Source organism: Podarcis gaigeae (genome assembly GCF_964106915.1).
Source record: "Podarcis gaigeae genome assembly, chromosome: 5".
Taxonomy (NCBI): domain Eukaryota; kingdom Metazoa; phylum Chordata; class Lepidosauria; order Squamata; family Lacertidae; genus Podarcis; species Podarcis gaigeae.
Genome location: NC_139681.1, coordinates 61864755 through 61888031, shown reverse-complemented (window position 1 = coordinate 61888031; position 23277 = coordinate 61864755). Strand labels below are relative to the sequence as shown.

General features: G+C 46.4%; 1 protein-coding gene across 2 annotated transcripts; it reads right to left on the bottom strand.

Moving 5' to 3' along the window:
* Positions 1–599: 599 nt before the first annotated feature.
* LOC310845976 (uncharacterized protein) lies at positions 600–22914 on the bottom strand. 2 transcript variants are annotated; one of them, XM_083741912.1, is made up of 10 exons: positions 22284–22914; positions 21766–22108; positions 9275–9376; positions 8762–8848; positions 8182–8289; positions 5832–5974; positions 5006–5053; positions 2492–2543; positions 1713–2105; positions 600–1399 (listed from the first exon to the last, which is right to left on the bottom strand). In XM_083741912.1, exons 2-10 carry the CDS (start codon positions 21833–21835, stop codon positions 1101–1103), a joined length of 1302 nt encoding a protein of 433 aa, XP_083598038.1. In that variant the 5' UTR covers positions 21836–22108; positions 22284–22914; the 3' UTR covers positions 600–1100. The 2 variants fall into 2 exon arrangements, with proteins under 2 accessions (XP_083598038.1, XP_083598039.1); XM_083741913.1 differs by lacking the exon at positions 22284–22914 and having other exon boundaries at positions 21766–22118.
* Positions 22915–23277: the final 363 nt, after the last annotated feature.

Genomic DNA, 23277 nt, shown 5'->3' with positions numbered 1-23277 from the left:
CAGACACTTTTAAGGTTCTACAGGAGCCATTGCTATGGTTCCAGTTCTCAGGCAGCATGAAGAGGAAACTATGTAAAAACCATGTAACAAGCAGACAAAGCACAGCAGAATTTCCCAGATGCTCTGAAATGTGGGGACTCCAAGCTGCCTAACGGGACATTATAGAACCAAAAGTATTCAAGAGGGCAGGGACTCAAACTGCCGTCAGCGCCAGCCAGCATGGCCACTTGTAAGGGATGATGGGGATTGCTGTCCTACAATATCCAAAAACCCACAGGTTACCAGCCATGTCTGGTATATAAGAAATCTCCTTCAGGCTTAAAAGTTTATAACAACTGATGAGTTTACTAATATGAGTGAATATGTGTTGCTTATGATTATGTGATATTGTAGGTGTTTGTGGACTGCTCTTGAGTGAGTCTGCTTGTCCCTTATAGCTTGTCTCTCACAGCTACTAATGGCAGAGCACCTTGCAGCAATTCATGTCATATGCTGAGTTAAAACATTAAAGGTGTTGTGGCTGCTCCTAAATGATAAAATTGTTCTCCTGGAAGCTTTCCCAAAGTCAACTTGAAACAGTAAGAACCATTTGGGCTGCATTTGGAGGGTAAGGCAAAACTAGCAAATATTTTATTGCTTTCTAGTGCATGAATATCATGGACATTTTATTTTAATATTGTTGTTTTTAACTTTCGTTAGTTACCTGGGGAATCCCCTTTGGGAGACGATGGGTTGCAATTTAAACAAATGAATCATTGCTTCTTAATTAGCAAAATATGTAAAATGCATAGCTTTTGCCATATTTTACCAGTGAAATAGGAAATCCAACCTCTTTTAGAATTGTTTTACTAATCTGGACCAATAAATCAGTGAATGGTAAAACACTGCATGGAACATCTCTTCAGTTCATGGGAATACAGTTTGATAATAGCTAAGATAGAACTAGAGATGAGGAGGAAGGAAACAAAATCACATCTTATGAAGATTGAAAGGAGCTCCAAGTAGTGAATTGGCAACAAAATGACAAGTGAGACTTAATATTTCACAATTTTCCGTTCCTTTTCTACAGGGGAGGGGTGGGTGGGAACCATCCCTTACGGCTAGGACCTTTCCACACCCAGTGTTGTCAGGATCTTCAGCACTAATGTTTCCAGTTGCATCTGGTGCTCAATGATGCTGTTCATTTGCTTCTGCAATGTCAAAACATCCAGGGCTGCATCAAGCCGACTGCATCGGTCCAGGGCTTTCTTTAGGTCTGCATGTTGATGCCGCAAGCCAATTAGGTGGCCATTGATATCTTGGAGCTTCACCTGCAAGGCTTTGCGATTTCCCAAGGTGTTTTGGAATAGTCGTTTCATTTCATGCACAGAACGCAGGATGGCACATCCTAGGCTGGATGCTGTGGGAAAAAGAAACAAAGACCAGACCATGGGGAGGATTGAGACAATAATGACATGTTTACGTCTTGATGTGAGGACCTAGCAGAGTCAATGCCCATCTGACATTCCAGTGGGTGGAGGGAATCCTAGCTGTCTAGCCCTATAGCCACTCCCATTCCACCTCCTGTGCCAGTGAGAAAATCTGCCATCCCACCCAAGACAGCTCCCTTTGCCGGCCACCTCCCCCAAATCCCCATGGCCACCAAAAATCAAGGCAGAAAGGATGCAGCAACTGTAGCCCCGTGGTGTAGGGCCTGGGGCTATCAGACTCACTCATGGTATGGGGCTTCATGCTCCGGCGCCAATGGCATCTCCGATGTGTCCTCAGCACAGGTGGTGGGTTCGCCTGTGGTGAATCCGGTGGGTTCGCCTGTGGTGAATCCGGTGGGCTCGCCTGTGGTGAATCCGGTGGGCTCGCCTGTGGTGAATCCAGTGGGCTCGCCTGTGGTGAATCCAGAGGGTTGCACCATGCCCTGGTGAGTACAGATGGTGAGAGACGCTTCAGCTCCACTCGAAGGTGCTTGTGTGGGGTCCTGCCTGGTGACTGAGGTGCCACTGGAATAGTTTCTTCTGATGGCCCGGGCATGGCCTCTTCTGATGGCCCTGGTGTGGCCTCTTCTGATGGCCCTGGCGTGGCCTCTTCTGGGCCATCATGACAGATCACAGCTAGGGTTGGGAGATGATGAAGCTCAGTAACTGACTGTCTCTATTCTTCACAGTAGCCATGTCATTCCCCAAAGAATCAAAGCTTCAATGACGTTCGCATATGTGGGCATCCAGGAAATCCATGTCCTGAATTATGGTAGCATTCTAATGGGAACAGGGAATGACTTTGCCTATCTCTGTGAGAGGCACATCAAAGATTCACCCAGCAAAGGGCATACATCACAATACCACAATACAAAATTGGGCATTCCAGGCAACCTTTGGTGCAACCACATTATAAAGCCAGCCTTGGACCCAAAGGCATGAATTTGATCCTGGGCTTCCCACATATAACCCAACACTCTCGCTGCTTTGTAATACATACCTCACAGAAAGTTTTCACTGACCTGATGACTGGAACTGGGCTGATTCGCAAAATGATATTGATGGATTCTTTACCTGCCAAATAAAAATAGGCACAGATGATTCAACAGGCATAGACAAACTGCGTGTCATTCAGCAAAACACAGCACCTGCTGTCTAGAAAGACAAGTCTTGCATTTTTTATAATAGAATCCTAGAGTTCTAGAGTTGGATGGGACCCAGAGGATCATCCAATCACAGAAGCTATTAGTAAGAAAAATCTCAGCCAGATGTGTTTGGCACTGCCTGTGCCAACTACCTTTTCTCAGTTTAGCTTTTGCCTATCCCCATTTTGTTTATACTCTTTCCTAGTTTATCAAGCTCTTGTTTGGGGCAAATACAGTAAAAGGCCATCTCATCTGCTGTCAAGAATCTCAGCTTGCCTTACTGTTTTCTGGCCCATAAATCATTCTTTGGTTATCAGTCATGGTCCCTGGATCCTGCTCTTCATCTGACCCATTCTCTGGTGGCCTCACCAGACATCCTTTTATAATGATATTTATTAAATTTTCCATTTTAACAATCCAATAAAACCACATTAAAAACATTCCAAATCATACAACAATCAAACAGTCCAAATACTATGCCAAATTATAAATCTTTGGTTGGCTTCCCATGCTCTGAGGTCGGGGAGTGCTGATCATCTCACATTTGTGCTGCTTTTCATAGTACTTCCAGGTAGTTCCCATAAGTCAATCCGATGTTAATCCTTCATTTGTTTTTAACAGCCTCCAAGTTCTTCTGGCAAGCGAGTTAAATCAATACAGTATATTTCTGTGTGGGTGTTTATATTCCTTTTCTCTCTCTTTATATTCTTTGTACTCTGAATCTGATCGTGGCATTTCACTTTCACTTCCTCACGCCTGTGATTATCCACTGCGACACATCCCAAAATGGAGGAAATTTGGCTGCCAGTTGTACCAGGCATATGTCCAAACTTCTCCATTTTATCTCATTCCAAAGCAATTAAGTCTGTACTTTAGCTAGAAACCTTGATTTCCACAATTGCAAATTCATAAATCTTTTCCAAACTGTTAATAATTAGACCAAAATTATTTCAATGAATACAATACTCTCCAGTCCCGCTTGCGTAGATAAACAATCCAGTAGTCAGTCCTTCCAGGGAGATTTGCCAAGTAAAATAGCAAATACAAAGTATATCAAAAAGAAACAAAGGAGGCTCACCTCTTCCATTCCGACATACCAGTCCCGTACTGATGATAATCCTTCTTCCACTCAAATCTTTTGGCACCTCAGTGGCTGAATCAATTAGCAGAGTAGTTTATCTCCCCTCACTCAAAGCATGCCCATTAATTAAGTCCGAATTTTCATCTTAAAAAACAGGAGTTTGTTGCTCATGGCGGTGACTTTGGAAAGTTGCCAAAGAGACGCATGGTGTTTTCCACCTAGCGCTCCCTGCCCCCTCATTCCTCCTGGATTGGGAGCAGGTGTTGGCTGATCTGCGGGTGAAGCTCCTCCCCCCCCCCAGGCCTGGGGCGATTGGGAGGATGATTACTCCCATCTCATCCTCAAAATATTCCGTGCAAAATGGCTCCGAAGTAATGGGCAGTCGCCATCATGGCAAGCCAAACGGGAAGCCCTCACCAGACATCCTTTTAACTGTGCCTTCAGGAGTGCTTGTGCTCATGATGTTATTAGGGCAGCTCTACACAACCCTGGAGGCGGGTGGCACTGTGGGTAAAACCTCAGTGCCTAAGACTTGCCGATCGTATGGTCGGTGGTTCGAATCCCCGCAGCGGGGTGAGCTCCCGTCTTTCGGTCCCAGCTCCTGCTCCCAGCTCGAAAGCACCCCCAAGTGCAAGTAGATAAATAGGTACCGCTTTATAGTGGGAAGGTAAATGGCGTTTCCGTGTGCTGCGCTGGTGCTGGCTTGCCAGAACAGCTTCATCACGCTGGCCACGTGACCCGGAAGTGTCTTCGGACAGCGCTGGCTCCCGGCCTCTTAAACGAGATGAGCGCGTAACCCTAGAGTCGGACACGACTGACCCGTACAGGCAGGGGTACCTTTACCTTTTACCTTTACACAACCCTACTTCCGATACTGTTTGTACCTGCAAAAGTTTCAGTGTGGAACATACTTCCTTGCTTCCAATTGGTGACGGCTACTATTGCCTGGCCATCATGCCTGCCCCACAGTTAGGCCACAGTTATTGCAGCACGTCTCTTAATTATGTGTAGAAGTCCCTAGATCTTCCAGAGACAACACTTTTTTCCAGTTCCATTCACAACAGGCCTACTAGCATTGACAGGGAGGTGGTGGTGGGCTCAACCATTTCATCTTTCTAGGGCTCACAGGCAGCACCCATAGTCTGAGGGGGTTTTTTTCATGCTGATAGTGCAGTTCCTTTTTATATATATTTTAAAATGTCAGCTGCTTTGAGCACAGGTGTATTTGTGGAAAATATAATATACGAATAAATTGACAATATCTATGGCTGTCACACACCAATATGGTAAAACTGTTGATACACTGTTACCTTTTTCCTCCTGCCGTATATTCGTTTTGGATTAGGAAGATATCCACTCTGGAATAAGCATGACATAATTAGTTACTCTGATGCATTAGCGGGATCCCAAAATAGTATTTGAAATGAGGAAATCCACACAAAGAAATGGGAACTATTTTTGAAACATCTATTTTTTGACATCAGTATATAAGAAGTTGGCTCTATTTCTTAGCACAGATACCGCTCACATCACTCCCATATATATTTATATGCGTTATTGTCATAGGTGCTTGAAAATGTTAATACATCTTTGCTCCAGGAAATACACCTCTTGCCTTTAACTGGCACACACCTGAGCAACATACAGTGGTACCTCGGGTTAAGAACTTAATTCGTTCTGGAGGTCCATTCTTAACCTGATGTACCACTTTAACTAAAGGGGCTTCCTGCTACCACTGCGCCACCACCGCACGATTTCTGTTCTCATCCTGAAGCAAAGTTCTTAACCCAAGGTACTATTTCAGGGTTAGCGGAGTCTGTAACCTGAAGCACCTGTAACCCGAGGTACCACTGTATAAGAATAAAAAGTAGCAGAAAATGCAAGCAAAAGGAATTCCTTTGTTTCCAATTCTTTTAGTCTAATTTTGTGTCTATCTCACCACCAACACCTCCCATTGTTGTAGCAGGTACAAGGAAGGTACAACAATACTATATTATTACATAAGGACAGGATATTGTATTTGTGATTATAAGAAGGAAAGGCGTGACTGTCTGAAAGTATCATCTGATACTTCTTTCAGATCACATGTAGAAAATAAGGCAATAAAATTACAGGCATTACAAGTGAACTGCATACCACTATTAATTTTTCTAAAGGAAGCCCTTTATGGCGGATACTTCTTTTCCAGGATTTCCAGCTTTCACGTCCTCCTTCAGCCTCAAATTCTGGTGGCGTGAACCACTTTCCATCAGAACCCTTGATGGACTTCTGCGAAATTCCTATGACAAACAGAGATGTCACATGAATGTTACACACCTATCCCAATCAGGAAAGTTCACTGAATCATGTAAGAAATCTGTCAACAATTTATGCAATATATACTTTAGAAAACAGCGTTTCCGTGCACTGCTCTGGTTTGCCAGAAGCAGCTTAGCCGTGCTGGCCACATGACCCAGAAGCTGTACACCAGATCCCTCGGCCAATAAAGCGAGATGAGCGCCGCAACCCCAGAGTCATCCGTGACTGGACCTAATGGTCAGGGGTCCCTTTACCTTTTTACTTTAGAAAAAAACCATATGAACAGAAATTCTGATACAAGCACTACAATGCCCCTTCCGATCTTCAGGAGGAGGGGGGGGTTGTGGGATCACGACCCCGCCCACACTCGCTCTCGCGAGGCTGGCGTCAGCCTCGCGGGAGACAGGGATTCCCCCAATTAGCATACCCTGTGGCGCCAGCCAATCGGCTGGCGGCAGGGGCGGGCCTTCGTAGGGCCACTTAAGGTCAGGGCAGCCCCTGGCTCGCCCCCTTTCTTCCCTGGAGACGACTGATCAGGGAACACAAGTCAGTCTTGATACTTCAGCAGCTCCTCTGCTGAAATCTTCCACTATTTGCTTACCGTATTTTTCGCCCCATAGGACGCATTTTCCCCCCTCCAATAATGAAGAGAAAATGTGTGTGCGTCCTATGGGGCGAATGCAGCGAAAGCCTGCATTCGCCCCATAGGACGCACACGCATTTCCCCTTCATTATTGGGAAACCCCTCTCGCTCTCCAGGCTTCGCGCAGATCTCTGCAAGCCGTGGGAGCCCGTACTGGGCTCCCACAGCTTGTAGAGAGTTGCCTGCATGCCGAAGACTTCACGCAGCTCTCCGCAAGGCACGGGAGCCCTGCGCTGAGCTCCCGCGGGTTGCGGAGAGCTGCCTGCATGCCGAAGGCTGGGCACGCCGAGCTCAGCGCGCCCAGACTTTGCGCAGCTCTCCGCAAGGCGCGGGAGCCCGGCACTGGGCTCCCGCGGCTTGCAGAAAGTTGCCTGTTCTGGGGGCTGGGGTCGGGGGAAGCTCGGGCTTCCCCCGCCCCAGCCCCGCGCCTGGAGGGGGGGAATAATTTTTTTCCCTTTATTTCCCCCCAAAAACACTAGGTGCGCCTTATGGGACGGTGCATCCTATACGGCGAAAAATATGGTACATGCTGGGTATATAAAATTGTTTGATTGCTTATTTTTAAGATGAATCAGGCATAGCCTCATTTTTTAATGGTACAGCATGGCAATCTGGCTTTGATTAAATCTAAGATACCTTGAGTACGGTAATTTTTCAGTCTACATTATTTGGCTACGTTGCTGAGCAAAGGTGCCTTCTATTTGCTGTATTACTCAGCTACGAATGATCGCCAAAGGAGAAGCAGAAGCAGCAGCTACTGCAACCGTCTCATGGCTAGCCATTGTAAAATTGCAGGTTGAAGAGGCAATCCATCTGAAAACTCTACAATCACATTTCTGGACACTTTTGGTTCTGACAATAGAGAAGTACTGGTATTTCTTTTCACTTCACAGTATATGGGAAGTGAAAACTATAAAAAAAATTAGTCAAATTCATAAATTACATGCTGAAATACTTAAAGCTGACGAAATCACTTGTGCTTTTAAGAGGGAATCAAATGACTGAAAATATCATTATGATACTGAAGTAATTGCTGTAAGCTACCCTAGCTCCATAAGCAGAATGGGATATGTATAATATAAAATAAACTGTCTTCTGGGGAAAATTTGGGGGCTTCTATATACACTTACCTAGGAACCTTCCAATTGAACTAGTATAATGCACTCTATGTGGGAGTTCCCTTGGGATTGGCAAGAAGCTGAAGCTGGTGAAGAATACTGTGGCCAGATTTTGAGTGAACACCGATGTCATGTAAAGATATAGCTTTTTGCCCAAGCTTTCCCTGACCCATAAGACCAGACCCTGTTTTGTGTGTTTGAATGCACTGAATTTATGCTTTTAAATGAACAAATAAATGAAATGGGACTTATTTCTGTTTAGAGAAGATATGTAGAAGAAAGTGTTCTTCCCCAAAAGCAAATAGTAGTCATATACTAACTACATGATGGCTTCCTTCCCATCCCAATTTTTAAATCTGCCATTAGTATTATATGCCTTGTACAGATTTAATACACACAGATATACTCTTCAAAACCAACAGTTTACCTGCTGCCAATTTCTCCTTATACAAAACACCTTTAACTTGTCCACAGTGCACAGGAAGGGTGGGGCCCTGCAAATCCTCCTCTTGAATTTTAATCTGCCTTCGTTTTACTAGATGAGATCAAGAAATCGAAGTAAAATAGTTAAAATTCCTATATTTTGGGCTTCTAGAAAATAAATCTGATACCAAACTCCAGACCACCAACATGCAGCACAGAATATTTCATATCATCTGAAAGTAATTCAGAACACTTGTAGTAAGAGTAAATTTTAATCTGAGAGAGAAGTGAAAAGATATAATTCTAGATTAATTATATTCATCTAGTCAACAGAATTTATATACTGCTTGGTTGTAATGAAACCTCTAAGCAGTTTACAATCTGCCAGTCCACTCCAGTGAAGTTCTAGAACAGAGTGATGGAATGAATTACTTAACTATTAACACTAAGGCATGAGTGGCAGGCTAAATGAAGAAAACAGTGAGGAAAAGGATGGGCTTCGCCAGCAGAAAACTGCAAGCTTATTTAGTAATTTTACAACAATATGAAAAGTTTGTGACATTCTGCAGCATTTAACTTTTTACCTTTTCGAATTCTTCTACCATTCCATCTTTCAGTATACTGCATTCGATGCCTTCTTTTTCTCTTTCTCTTTACTGCATTTGTTGTTCCTTAAGAAAATGTTTCCAATTAATTACACACACTTATTTCTAGTTCCTTCTTCACTCTGCATTAAAGACAGTGCCCAGTGCTAGACAAACTCCATGAAGTCTTTGAACTGTTCTGGAAACCCTACCACATTTTAAATCATAATTTGGTGAAACATTATCCAAATTTCAATTAAATGGAACTTCTCTCATCACCCAAACCAGAAAACAGCACTTAAGAGCTTTGGAGCAAGCCAGGATATTAAGCAATGCCTTAATATTCTGCTTGTTTCAAAGCTTTTCACTATAGTTTCCTGGTTCAGATGAAATGGAAATATAAATAATGAAAGACTTTATGGTTTGTTTGCTGGCTCTTTGCATGACCAACCTCTCATCCCTGAACTATATGCCTTAAACTCCCCTACATATCCATGTTGGTACTGTACTCACGGCCATTTCCTAAGGAGTAATCAGGATCACGTTCATCTGTGGAAGTTGATAAGTCACTGCTGTTCGCTTCTGAAGTAGAGTTATTTCCAGCATTCTGGGTAACTAAAAATGTATTATTATTATTAATTAAAATTGCATACTGCCCTTCATCCAAAGATCACAGGGCAGTTTACAATATAAAAATATAAAATGAGAACACAAAATACATAACAAAAGAACAGACATACACCAATAACTATCCTTGCATAAACACATTTTAAAAGCCATAGATTACATAATCAGCTGAAGGCCTGGCTATAGAAAAACATTTTAGCATGGCATCTAATGTATGTTGAATATCTGTAAAGCTATGTCTGCATATTCATCATAATTGTGAAGCCTTTATTGCTTTCTCTCATCACCTGTGCAGCAGCTTTCTTAGCATAAAATTTGGCGAATCTGGCAAGAAAATGGGAGTGATAAAAGAAAGTCCACTCCCATTCTGGGTACTGTGAGCACCAAATGCCGTATTTTTCGCTCTATAACACGCACCTGACCATAACACGCACATCGTTTTTAGAGGAGGAAAACAAGGGAAAAAACATTCTGAATGAAACAGTGGATGTATCATTTTTGGGCTTCATGCTGTGGCCACAGACATGTGATCTGATGGTGAATTTGGGGTGACCCAATGCCAAAATCCTGAGAATTCCTGTGGATCCATGCTTTGTAACCACGTTTTTGCACCATTGCAGCCCCAGGCAACAGTGGGTGCGTGATTTTGGGGGGGGGGCAGGCTGTAGCCATAGACACGCTATGTGATCTGATGGTGAATTTGGGGTGACCCAATGCAAAGATCCTGAGGATCCATGTGGATCCATGCTTTTTAACCACGTTTTTGCACCATTGCAGCCCCAGGCAACAGTGGGTGCGTGATTTTGGGGGGGGCAGGCTGTAGCCATGGACATGCTATGTGATCTGATGGTGAATTTGGGGTGACCCAATGCAAAGATCCTGAGGACCCATGTGGATCTATGCTTTGTAACCACATTTTAAGTGGGGAGCGAAGGAAAAACAAAAAAGGGACATTAGAGGGGTGTGCAGAGAAGCAGCTGGCTAAGAATGCAGGAGAGGGATTTAACGGGTTGGAGGAAAGAAAGGCAAAAGTTTTCCCCCACCCAAGCCAGCCAGCCAGCCATCTCTCTCTCTCTCTCTCTCTCTCTCTCTCTCTCTCTCTCTCCCTGCCTCCCTCAACTCCCCATCTCTCTCCCCCCCTCTCTCTCCCTTCCCCCCTCCCTCCCCATCTCTCTCCCCCCCTCTCCCTTCCCCCCTCTCTCTCCCTCTCCCCCAGCAGCACCTGAGCACAGAGACCACACGCTGCTTTCCCCTCTGCTTGCCTGGAGGTGAGGGGCTTTCCCTGCTCTTTGTTCCGTTTCAGCAAACACAGCAACGAAACAGAGGAGGGTGGGCAGTAAGACCCTGAGACAGAATGCAGGAAAGCAGCCGCTTCCTCTTTTCAGGTTTCCCTTCTCCGTGAAGCGCCGCGATTTGATTTTTGCCTGATTTTTCGGCTCCAGGGACTACACATTCGCTCTATAACACGCACAGACATTTCCCCTTCCTTTTTAGGAGAAAAAATCTGCGTGTTATAGAGGGAAAAATACGGTACATACAAGCGAAGTGTGGATGAAATTTACTTTGGGAGATAAGTTAACTAATAAGTGATTAGACTAAAAGGAATATGCATTGCTTTTGTTCATACCAATCTCAAGACTTTTCAAACAAGATATTGACTTGAACTTAATCTGAACTTGACTGGATCTTATGGTGAGACTGAACTTGATGTAGAATGCAGGATAAATCTGAGAAGGATTACAATGTTTCTTGAAGGAAGAAAACTGAATTTTTTTTTTTAAGATTAGCACTTGGGAAATCATATAACTTTGAGAGAGAAACTTATGTTCTATAAAAGTGCTGAAGACGTCTAACCTAATGGAATTATAACTGTGATTTAATTTATTAAAAGGCACTTGCTGGCTAAAATCAAGATCAAAAGAAGAGGACTAGAACATCCATTATTAATACTGGACTAAATTAGAATCAGGTCAGCGGTTCGAATCCCTGCAAGGGGGTGAGCTCCCGTTGCTTGGTCCCTGCTCCTGCCAACCTAGCAGTTCGAAAACACGTCAAAGTGCAAATAGGTACCACTCCGGCGGGAAGGTAAACGGTGTTTCCGTGCGCTGCTCTGGTTCGCCAGAAGCGGCTTAGTCATGCTGGCCATATGACCTGGAAGCTGTATGCTGGCTCCCTTGGCCAGTAAAGCCAGATGAGCACCGCAACCCCAGAGTCGGCCACGGCTGGACCTAATGGTCAGGGGTCCCTTTACCTCTACCTAAATTAGAATCAAAATTTAATTGTACAGGCTTATTATATTGAATATATAGAAATGATTTGGATGTGAATGGATGTAAAGATTTGAATATATAACTCTTATAAATTATATTTGTGAGTAAGGTGGGAGAGGGAAGGGATTGAAGGAGTGGAGACCAGAGGTCCACTTTGGAGAGCCAGGCTGGAGCCATTTTATAAGCTGAAAGCCATTTTAAAAGGAGCAAGCTGAAAAGGCTAAAAGCTATCTCTCTTCTGTTTGCAAAAGCATTCTTTGCAAATGCAGCAAATGTGGTCTGAGCACTTCACACCTGCTCTAGCTGCTGACCCAATTCCAGTAAACAGACCGAGGAAAGAGCGAGCAACAGGAAGATGTAGCCCACCACAAAATTCTAAAAGAAGACTTACACCAGAACTTGTTAAAACCACAAGACCCCTTCCTGCTAAATGGGGGGCCGGAGCATTTTCGGGAAAAAGCATTTAGGTCAGAAAGATTTTAAACTCGCAGCGCCACCTAGTGGATAATGCAGCCTGGAACCAAAGGGCCACCATCAATTCTTTAATTGGTTGAGCTTCAATGAATAGGAAAAAGGGGAATGTTTGAGGGCTGGGTCAAGGGCTGAACTGTGCTTTTGCCAAAAGGTATAAAAGTTGTCTGCCCCTGGTGTTCGTGGGCATTCTCTCATTTTTCCTGAATGCACCCCTTTGCTTTATTTGTCTGACAAATTAAACCAAAGTCAATAAAACTTGTGTTTAAAAAATATTGCTGCCTGGATTTTTCCATTCTGGTCTAGATTCTGAAGTTTCTAACATTTCTGGTGCCGTGACTCGGATCAAGGACCTTAAGTCCTCAAAAAGACCAGAAGGCAGCTCCCTTGTCCTTTTCTAGGCAGGACGCAGGGGAAGAGCCAATAGGCCGCTTTCCTGGCGCCACCGAGGTTTTTCTTCGGAGGAGGGCGAAGCCAATTTGACCCTTCTGCTGGATCCTGTGAGAGGAGACAACGGATTGAAGGACCGAGGTTGACAGGGCAGGAGGAACCAGCCAGCTGGGGTGAGTACATGGCAAAGGGCCCTGAGGACATAGGAAACCTCCTTTTCTAAGGAGAAGGGACATCTTGATCACATGTCCAAGCGTGCTTGGTGGCAGTAAGGGAAGGATTGGCCCCTAATACCCACCCACGCTTAAGGATTTAAAGGAAGGCAGAAAGGAAAAAGGGGGGGACCGGGAGGCTAGTGTGTGGTACAGCGTCCAGTGAAAGAGGCACTTGGTGCGTGTGTGTGTGCAACCCCAGGGTATTCCCCTGGGGTAGAACCAATAAGTACTTCGTTTCCCAGCAGCGCGAGCTCGACTGGGCGAGGAAAGTTGGGAACTGCGTGTCTGTGTGTTTGGTGTTTGGGGACGCTGCACAAGGGCCATATTAAATATGGGATGGGTGGCTCAAAAGGTCCGGTAACTCCCCTACAGTGTATGCTGAACAATTTCAAGAAAGGATTCAGCAGAGACTATGGCGTTGTAATGACGCCAGAATGCTTGCGCACTCTGTGTGAACTGGGAAGTAACATAGGGGCCCTAACTGAGACAGGGCAACAAGGGGTATCTTTGAGGCTGAGTATCTATTTAGGGAAGAGTTTCAGACTCAGATTCAGCTTTGGGAGCGATGGAGGGGATCGCTCCAGAGATCCCTTAGGTTATCCAAGTTAGTATACAGAACTAGAGTGTATACAAAGGTTTCAGATCTCTGGACCTCAATGAAGGCAAGAGTTCAGCCAGGCAGAGCTGGAGAATTCTCTGCTGAGCTGTGGCTTTGGTAGTAAGGCAAGCCTCCTAGTTTCTCCAAAGCCCATTACTGAACTGGGAAGCACATGAGCCTTGCAGACCTCCAATAGTTTTGATCCCTATAGTAACTACAGCTTGACCAGGGAGGCCAACCTAAATCCCAGAACTTAGTTAGGGAAGAGCTGGGTACCTCTGTGACCAGCGGCAGTTTGGAACACATCAGGGAAACCACCAGCAGCCCCCTAGCTTCTCTGATGACCAGTGAGAGGTGGTCTATGGCTAGGAAATACGAAATGGTTTCAGACCTATAGCAGTTACAGTTGAGACAGGGAGGGCAATTTAATTGGTGTCCTTAACCAGGCACCAGCTGGATGGCTCAGTGTTTAGGTGTGTCTCAGAGAACACTGCAATAGACCCCTAGTTTGAGGCTCAGGCAGAGGAGCCTCAAGAGAGGACCTGCATCTTTGTGGCCACCACAGTTGACAAGTTAGTTGCCACAGAAAAAGATGAAGGAAGAGATGAAGAAACAAGCCGGACACCTGAAGCTGACACAGGGTGTGAGCAGCCATGTGGCAGGTGTCTGTTGGAAGAAATATTAGAAGTTAAAAAACAAACAAAAAAAAACTGCACAGAACCAAAAGAGGAAGAAGAGCTTTCTCCATTTAACTTGGATGAGTTTGTGAACATGGATGAAGTTCTAGAGGTTCACGTGATAATAGAGAACCCCCCCAACCCCCTGGCTGAAGAAATATAAGACTGATCAATGCAAAATTAAGGAGCACAGGCAGGAAAACGCCTCAAGAAGCCCATTTACCAGGGATCCGAGGCAAAAGTCCTGGCCCCACCCCCATATGATTCAAGTGCCGTGGTGGCCCCCCTTGGGAGGACAGGGACAGCCCCATATCCTCAAAGCTCCACCGCTGCCCCGATATGCGGCCCCAGGAGCCGAAGCAGGAAAGGGGGGGGCTGCCAGCCAGCCCAGAAGTACACAAGGCAGAGCCCAGTGACCAGGTCCTGGATGAATTATACCCCCAGTCTTAAAGAATTGAGGAAAGAGATGAGCAAATACAGAAGTTCGGCCACTATGTATCGAGATGCTGCAGACGCTTATCACAGGGGTCGAGAAAAAGCCTTTGGAAAGTACCTAAAACAGTGCAGATCCAATCAGCCCACGTCCAATGTAGAGGCAGGGACAGCAGTCCTGACCCCCCCTTCGCGTGGTTTTTGACAATCCACCACCTCCACCCCCTGCACCTCCGGCAGGGCAAGACGGTGCTCAAAATGTCCCTTCTCCACCTGCCCCGCCACCGCAGCCTAGGACATTCACCCTTCAATATGTCCCCTTCACCACCACCGATTTGATGAATTGGAAGACCCACACCCCTGCATTTGCTGAGAAGCCCCAGGCAATTGTGGACTTGCTGTCCTCTATATTTGCAGCGCATGAGCCTACCTGGACAGACTGTCAGCAATAGCTGAACACTCTCTTTACTTCAGAGGAAAGGAGGAGAATTAATACACAGGCTCTAGAACACCTAAAAGAACAGCAGGTTCAGGAGGCAGAGTGGCCTCAACGATATCCCTTAACCAACCCACAGTGGGACCCAAATAATGTGGACAATCGCAATGCTCTAAGTACCTATCATAGGACAATGTGCAAAGGACATTAGAACCAAAATCCAAAAACAGCCTGGGTTCCAGGGCATGTCCAGATCTCAGATCATGGCCATCGCCCAGAAGGTGTTTGAACAAAGAGGAGAGGCTGAGAAGAGGGAGAAAAAGCAGTGGAGGAAAGAAAAGGCAGCAGTGTTAGGCACGGCAATGGCTCACAGCCCAAGGACCCGAGGGGTCCGCCGTAGCCATTCAGAGACCCGCAGCCAAGGGGGAGGAAGATGCCTGCTCAGCAACAGCAAGGCCATAAGAATTACCCCTGTAAAAGGCTACATGGAGCCAATTGGGAAGCCTGGTCAAAATGCATGTATTACTGACTGGCAGAAAAGCAGCTATGGGAAAGTACACAGGCTGAAACAGGCTTTGCCCAGCCCATTAAGAAGTTTACAGGCGCAGTGGAGGCTTGTGAAGCAGACGTGGCTGATGCTCTAGAGAAGCCCTGGGTTGCGTGGCAGGGACTGAAGACGGCATGTCAGGCCGCAGTAGAAGCCAGACCAGAGGGATCTGGAAGCCCAGAAGGGTCTGTGGAACGCCCAGAAAGCCCAGAGGGGCCTAGAGGATGCCCAGAAAGAGTACCAAGTCCAGAGGGGGCTGAGTACCAAGCCCAGAGGGGGCTGAGGCTGCTTTGGGAAGTTGTTTCTACGGTTCAAAGCATCTGTATGATGGACTGTGTGTTGGAGAAAGGCTGAAAAGGCAGTTGCAGGCTGTTCCTCAGGCAATAGAGCACCCAAAAGTGGGGGGTGCAGGCCAGGGAAGCCATTCCAAGAGTTCTGAGGAGGCCAAAGTCTCCAAGAGTTATTTGTCCTTTGAGGTGAAGTCCAACAGCGAAAGGCATTGCCATGCAATTGGCAGCTGGATGCAAGGCTAACATCTATACTGATTCTAAATATGCCTTCTTAACCCTGCATGCGCATGGCGCCCTATGGAAAGAGCGGGGCTTGATTGGAGCCCACGGGAAAGCTCTGAAATACGGTCCAGAAGTTGAGACGTTACTAGAAGCTGTATGGGCCCCCAAAGAGATTGATGTGATGCACTGCAAAGGCCATGGCAGAGGTCGGGACATGGTCACTAGAGGCAACCGGAAAGCAGATAATGCAGCTTGTGAGGCAGCTCTGAAACCTCCACCAGTGGGCACCACCGCCCTCAACCCAGCTACCCTGTTGCCGGTAGGAGAAGGTGAGGAGCAGACGCACGATTGCATTGAGGTTATGGACACAAGACTGGACCAGGAGAAGTGGCCAAGGAAGCAGCCCGGAAACCGGCCCCAGCCTCAGTTATTGGAGCAGTGGTCCCAGAAGGGATCTTAAGCACTGCTAACAAACCAGCCCATACGAAGCAGGAAAGGGACACTGCAGATGCCCAGGAGTTGACATTGTCCAAAGAAGGATGGTACCTTACCCCGATGATAGGATACAGATCCCAGAGTCCCTTTCCCAGCAGATAATTCAGAGATACCATGAGTCCACCCACATGGGGCCAGATGCCACAACCAAGCAGCTGGAAAAGTATGTCTATATAGCCAACCTTTATCAACTGGCAGCCCAGATTTCCAGGAAATGCCTGCTATGCCAAAAGAATAATCCCAGAACTCACTCCAGATGATGTGGAACAGCGTTACACCCTTGATGAACATCAGTGGGCATGTCAAGAAGGAGCAACGCTCCAGGAAGGACCAGACAGCCGTGTTTTTGGTGCCCCAGCATCTGGCCAGCGTGATTGTAAAGAATTGCCACGAATCCACCCATTTGGGAAGCCCAGCTGCTAAAGCACACCTTGGGAGAATACTCTACATCACCAACCTATCTCAATTAACTGCTGCTATAACTAACTGCTGCTACATCCCAAAACTGTGTCCTGTGCGCCAACCAAGAGACTGAGACTAACTTTTGTATGGCAGGCCACCCCCTTTCGTCCAAGACATCCCCGCCAGTTTGGGGCAGATGAAAAAATCACATCACTCAAGGACAAGTACAATCCCTTTGTTTGTCGTGTGTGTGTTTGCTTCCTTTCCAGGTATTCCCTCGAGCGTACATCGTGCAGTCCCGCGGCAGTCTCGCTGAGCCGGTTCACCAGTTCCTCTGGGTGACAGCGTCTGGCGACCCCCTCATCCCCTACTGCAGTGAAAGTAGCCGAGGTGATCCCCTGGGTACATCACACGCGTCTGAAATCCTGCTGACCCTCTGAAGCTGATCATCACCTTGTGTCTGACGCTACCAGGAAAAGCGTTGGGCCACGGGCAACGAGATCCTGCGACTACTCATCACAAGGACAGTCACAAAGACTTTCTCTTTTCTCTCTTATTTTCTTTATTGACTTGCTCTATGTCTTATTGCCCTGACCCTACCGAGCCATACCAACCCTATTGGTCTGCTGATCTCTGCTATGACTGGTTCGTCTTGCCGGTGGTAAGAGACGGCATACTCGTTGGCTCTTGGGAACGAGGGTTCAATAGGGCGGCCGCAGTACAGCATCCCACTCTCCCACTGTGGCTCTTTATTCACTGCATTGCCCAGCGCACTTGGATGTGGCTCCTCCGGAGAGCTGCAGGATCGGTCGAAATCTATCGAGTTCTAGACTGCTCTTGTGGTTGTGGGAGAATAGCCCGCTGGTTGCATGGTAAAGCGATATATCAACCCCATTTGATAAACCAGGCCCAAATCTTACTCCGGGTGTTGCATGGGAGGGTGTCTGAATCAGGTGCACATTAAAATTGCTGAACAGGTGCCTGTAAATTCTGCAGTCCCACCTGTGACTATCGTGGTGGCTCGAGTCTCCCAAAATCCCAGAATACTGCCTGAACTACTGGGCCTGGTAACTCCATACCTAATACCCTTGAATGTGGCAGGGTATTCTTGTGGCTGCATAAGAGTTGCCACCCAGTAGACAGACAGGGTACCTAGTTCCAGAAGAATTGGATGGGAGGGGCGCCAGCAGGCAGCGTCCCCAACGTAGAAACTTGCTCTCCAGCAAATTTAGAGGCACCACTAGGACTTTTGGTATTGGGACCAGAACCCCTTGATATAGTCACCCTGTGTGTGTCAGGCCATTGCAGGGGTGGATATATTCTTGTGGGTGCCACATCATTTACGTGGAAGAAGAAGCCCCTTTTGGATATAGTACTCTCCCAGGAGACCACAGGGGTCTCCACCCACCGGGAATAGTTGGGAAGTTGATCCAAGTGGTAGGAGCTTCCGAAATAAGGTGGAAAATGACTCCAGAGGCCCAAGCGTTTATAGAATACGAATATCAGTGGGCCCTTCAGCAGTAAAATGGCCCCCGAATATTGGTGGGAGGAACTATGGAAATATTGAGGTTGGTGGGTAGGAGTGGTATGTACTGCCCTATTTCTTTGGATGTTCATGTATTTTTGCTGGCATTGGCCAAAGCGGGAAAGAGTCCCCTGGCCTCCCATGCCAACTTTTCCCATCTGGCTCTCTATGACCTATAGGTCCATCGATCGAAAATGCGGAACCGTAACTGGTCAGCATTTTCTTGATGGAAAGGGGGGAATGAAGGAGTGGAGACCAGAGGTCCACTTTGGAGAGCCAGGCTGGAGCCATTTTATAAGCTGAAAGCCATTTTAAAAGGAGCAAGCTGAAAAGGCTAAAAGCTATCTCTCTTCTGTTTGCAAAAGCATTCTTTGCAAATGCAGCAAATGTGGTCTGAGCACTTCACACCTGCTCTAGCTGCTGACCCAATTCCAGTAAACAGACCGAGGAAAGAGCGAGCAACAGGAAGATGTAGCCCACCACAAAATTCTAAAAGAAGACTTACACCAGAACTTGTTAAAACCACAAGACCCCTTCCTGCTAAATGGGGGGCCGGAGCATTTTCGGGAAAAAGCATTTAGGTCAGAAAGATTTTAAACTCGCAGCGCCACCTAGTGGATAATGCAGCCTGGAACCAAAGGGCCACCATCAATTCTTTAATTGGTTGAGCTTCAATGAATAGGAAAAAGGGGAATGTTTGAGGGCTGGGTCAAGGGCTGAACTGTGCTTTTGCCAAAAGGTATAAAAGTTGTCTGCCCCTGGTGTTCGTGGGCATTCTCTCATTTTTCCTGAATGCACCCCTTTGCTTTATTTGTCTGACAAATTAAACCAAAGTCAATAAAACTTGTGTTTAAAAAATATTGCTGCCTGGATTTTTCCATTCTGGTCTAGATTCTGAAGTTTCTAACAGGATAAAGTTGGAAGCACTGGTTTCCTCTTTTGAACCTAATGAAATGTCCTTGGCAAAGTATTGACAAAGCTAAAAATAACACTATTAGTGGTGGGAAAGGACTTTTTGTTTTGAAAGTAAACCCTAGAGGAAGCTGGGAAACAGGGAGTTAGCCCCCCCTTACTCCAAACTAGAAATGGCAGAGGAAAAAATCCATATGTTAAAACAAACTAACCAGGCCGTAATGCAAAAGAACCTAAGAGATGAATTGTATGATTTTCTTTTAGTCATGAAAAGAGAACTGTTTGATCAGATAAAAGATGTTAATAAGGTAGCTTCTCAAATCTGTAAAAGTAATAATGTACTTTCAGAGGCTGTGAGACAATTAAAAGAGGCAAACAAACAAATCACCAACGTGAAAATGGTAGAGAGACAAGGTATGAGGGAGATACAAAGGAAAGTAAGAGTAGTTCAAGACAAAAATGATATTACAGTCATAACTCATGTTGCGTCTGCTTCAGGTTATGTCTTTTCAAGTTGCGTCCCGTGGCAACCTGGAAGTACCGGGACGGTTACTTCCCAGTTCCCCCGCTTGTGCATGCGCAGAAACGCTACGTGTTCTAGATAAGAATGCTTCGAGCTGCGGATGTGCCTCCGGGAGGGTTTACGTCCGCAACTTGAGATTTGGGAGACTTTGACTGTGATAGAGAAGAAGCAGGAAGGGAGGGTAAAATGCATAAGAGCTACTATATGTGGTGGCAATATAAAATTATTAAAAAGGCCTGGGAAAAGACATATAAAGACTTGAAGATTATGTGGGAAATGATTAATGTTAAAAAAAACCTGAAATCATCACCAGGGAAAATTAAATGCAATTCAAATCGGGGGAAATAAATACAGTGAAATTCTTCTCCTGCCTGGGTCCTTCCAATTCCTGGATCCAGCAATCTAATGGAGGATTCTTTTGTTGAAGTAGCCAGGCAGGGGCCACACTAGCCCCAAAGTACTGCATGGGTTGTTAGTACAGTGGTACCTCTGGTTGTGAACGGGATGAAAGGAACACAACCTGCAGCGGCATGTCTGTGCATGCGCAGGTTGCGATTCACCGCTTCTGTGCATGATGTCATTTTGCAAGTGGGTGGTAAGAAGGACAAAAGTCAGCATGGTATGTGATAGCAGGATTTAGAAGCAGGCTGCAGGCAGAAGCCTGAGAGGGAGAGCCATGCTTCGTTTCTGCTTGAATCCAAGGCTGTGGCAATGGGAGAAGCAAGACCATCTGGGCATGACTGTAGCCAAGGGGGGGACAGCCACCCCCCTTAAATCAAGTAAATAAATAAATGAACTGACGGTGTCGCAGATAGTTCGGTTCTGCCCCCCCCCAAAAAACATAAATCCTGGCTACACCCATCTGAGCTGTTACTTTGAGTCCCACCCCCCAGGAGGTTGTAAATATGACAAATGCTTAAAAGGAGTATGCTTCGTATTTTACTGCTCTTAAGATTGCCACAGCTTGAAGCGCCAAGGAGAGGGTAGTGGTGCCCAACCTGTGGAATGCCCTGCCACCAGATGTCAAAGAAATAAACAACTATCTGACTTTTAGAAGACATCTGAAGGCAGCCCTGTTTAGGGAAGCTTTTAATATTTGATGAATTGTTGTATTTTAATAGTTTGCTGGAAGCTACCCAGAGTGGCTGGGGAAACCCAGCCAGATGGGTGTGGTATAAATAATAATTATTATTCTTACACATCTCGTCCAAACTTTGGCAGGCAGGAAAAACTTGTCCAGTGGTACCTCGGGTTAAGAACTTAATTTGTTCTGGAGGTCTGTTCTTAACCTGAAACTGTTCTTAACCTGAAGCACTTTAGCTAATGGGGCCTCCTGCTGCCAGAGCACGATTTCTGTTCTTATCCTGAAGTAAAGTTCTTAACCTGAAGCACTATTTCTGGGTTAGCGGAGTCTGTAACCTGAAGCATCTGTAACCTGAAGCGTCTGTAACCCAAGGTACCACTGTACTGTACATATGTGTATGGGGGGGGGGATTTTACTGTGTGACAAGGATGCAAATCTGATCGTTATTTTCAAAAGAAGCCAATGCCCCCATGTTTTGGAGGAAACACATTAGCAGCCCTTTCTACTATTGCTCGCTCACCACCTGTAAGGAGAATCTTCACTTTTCGGGTCTGATAATATTAAGCAAATAACTGTGACGTGGCTGTTAATGAAACACATCCTCTGGAGGATGGCATTTTGAGAAGGGCTGCTTTACTTCCTTCGCTGCTGCCCCCAGTTTCCCGCTCAAACTCGAATTTCCCGGGCCTCCCAGGCTTCCCCGGCGGGCGTTCCAGCCTCGCTTAGGACGCGGATGGTGGGCGCACAAGGGCCAGGGAGCCCCTTATAAGGGGCTTCCAATCAGGTTACAAAACAACGGCCTATGGGACGGGGCGGGGACCCCGCCAACACTGTCTGAGACTGAAGCAGCAACTCCTTCCCCTGTATGGAAATGAACCGGGCACTTACTTCCCTCTTTCTCCCTGGCACTGGTCGAAGCAGAGGCGTGAGGCGCCGAGGGACCAGCGCCACCTTCCATGAAAACAGCCGAGCGCTGCCAGACTACCCGAACTGTCTTTCTCGGCCGATGTATTCAGCAGAAACGAAAGTGAAGGCATCACTTCCGCAATGAATTTGAACGAGGAGTGCTATTTGTTTTTTGCGGACTCGTTTAGCGCAGGAAGGCGGAGAACTGGTAGCTCTGCCCTTAACCCCTCTCTCAGGAGATGAAATGCCCATTCCCTCGCTCTCCCACACCTGTCGCAATAGGTGTTGCCCATAAAGCGTGTCTCCCTCGATGAAACGTTACGCACTCTTTTGTCACACACAGTGGCATAGCGTGGGTTGTCAGCACCCGGGGCAAGGCAAGTAATTTGCACCCCCTAACCCGTGGATTTGCGCCCCCTAACCCGTGGATTTGCGCCCCTAACCCTAACCCCCAGATGTTGCGCCCGGTGCGGCCGGCCCCCCTGCACCCCCCACGCTACGCCACTGGTCACACACGCACACGTGTCGTTCTAGCAGAGCTCTGCTCTGTCTCCACCCTTCGTGGTCCGCCAGGGCTTTCCAGGACACGTGAACTGAGCATACACTCCAGTGCGTGCGCATCGTCTGTACAGAGGAGGACGCGCACCAATTCCTTCGCCAAAGTGCCTTCCTCCTTGCAATCCATCAAAGCGGTGCTGCAGCCTTGAGAATCATGACGCGGATAATTCCTATCTCTTCTATAAACTGTTTTAGTTAGTCCCGCTACTGGGTTATCGATGGATGTTAGCACGCTGTATAGGAGCTCAATGAAGACGCTTGATCCACGATTGGAGTATAGAGAGGCTTGGCAGGGCGCAAGACTTTGGCGGAGAGAATGGATTGATTGATTGATTGATTGATTGATTGTGGATTCAGTCTCTTTCTCGTGTTCAACTTTCACATGGGGCTGGCAAGTTAATGGACTTGTTGCTTTTCAGTGGAAGTCCTTTTGGGGTGGGGGCAAAGATGCTGAACTTTTTTTAGTTTTGCCCAGAGATTTTTTGTCAGCAAAAACGCAAAAAATGCTGTTTATTTTTATGGAAGATAGGCCAAAACGGCACTGACAACATGGGCTGCCATACACCCGTATTTTCCCAGACATTTACCAGATTTCCACCAGGACACTGCTAGAGACAGCTATATTACATATATGTCGTGGAAATTCCAGATGGAATAGTCCAATGACAGCATATTCTTCAGGCAGTGAGAAAGCCAACAAGCCCTCTCCCCTTCCCATATTTTCACTTAAACTTCTCTCACACATATATTCAAGATGTCAAGTTGGTAGGAAGACTGGAAGGTGTCCCAATGCAGGTGCTTCTTTTTTGCCTCTAATCCTGTGCCTAAAAAGAAATTAAGCTGGTGATGTTCATAGAATCATAGAATCATAGAGTTGGAAGAGACCACAAGGGCCATCGAGTCCAACCCCCTGCCAAGCAGGAAACACCATCAGAG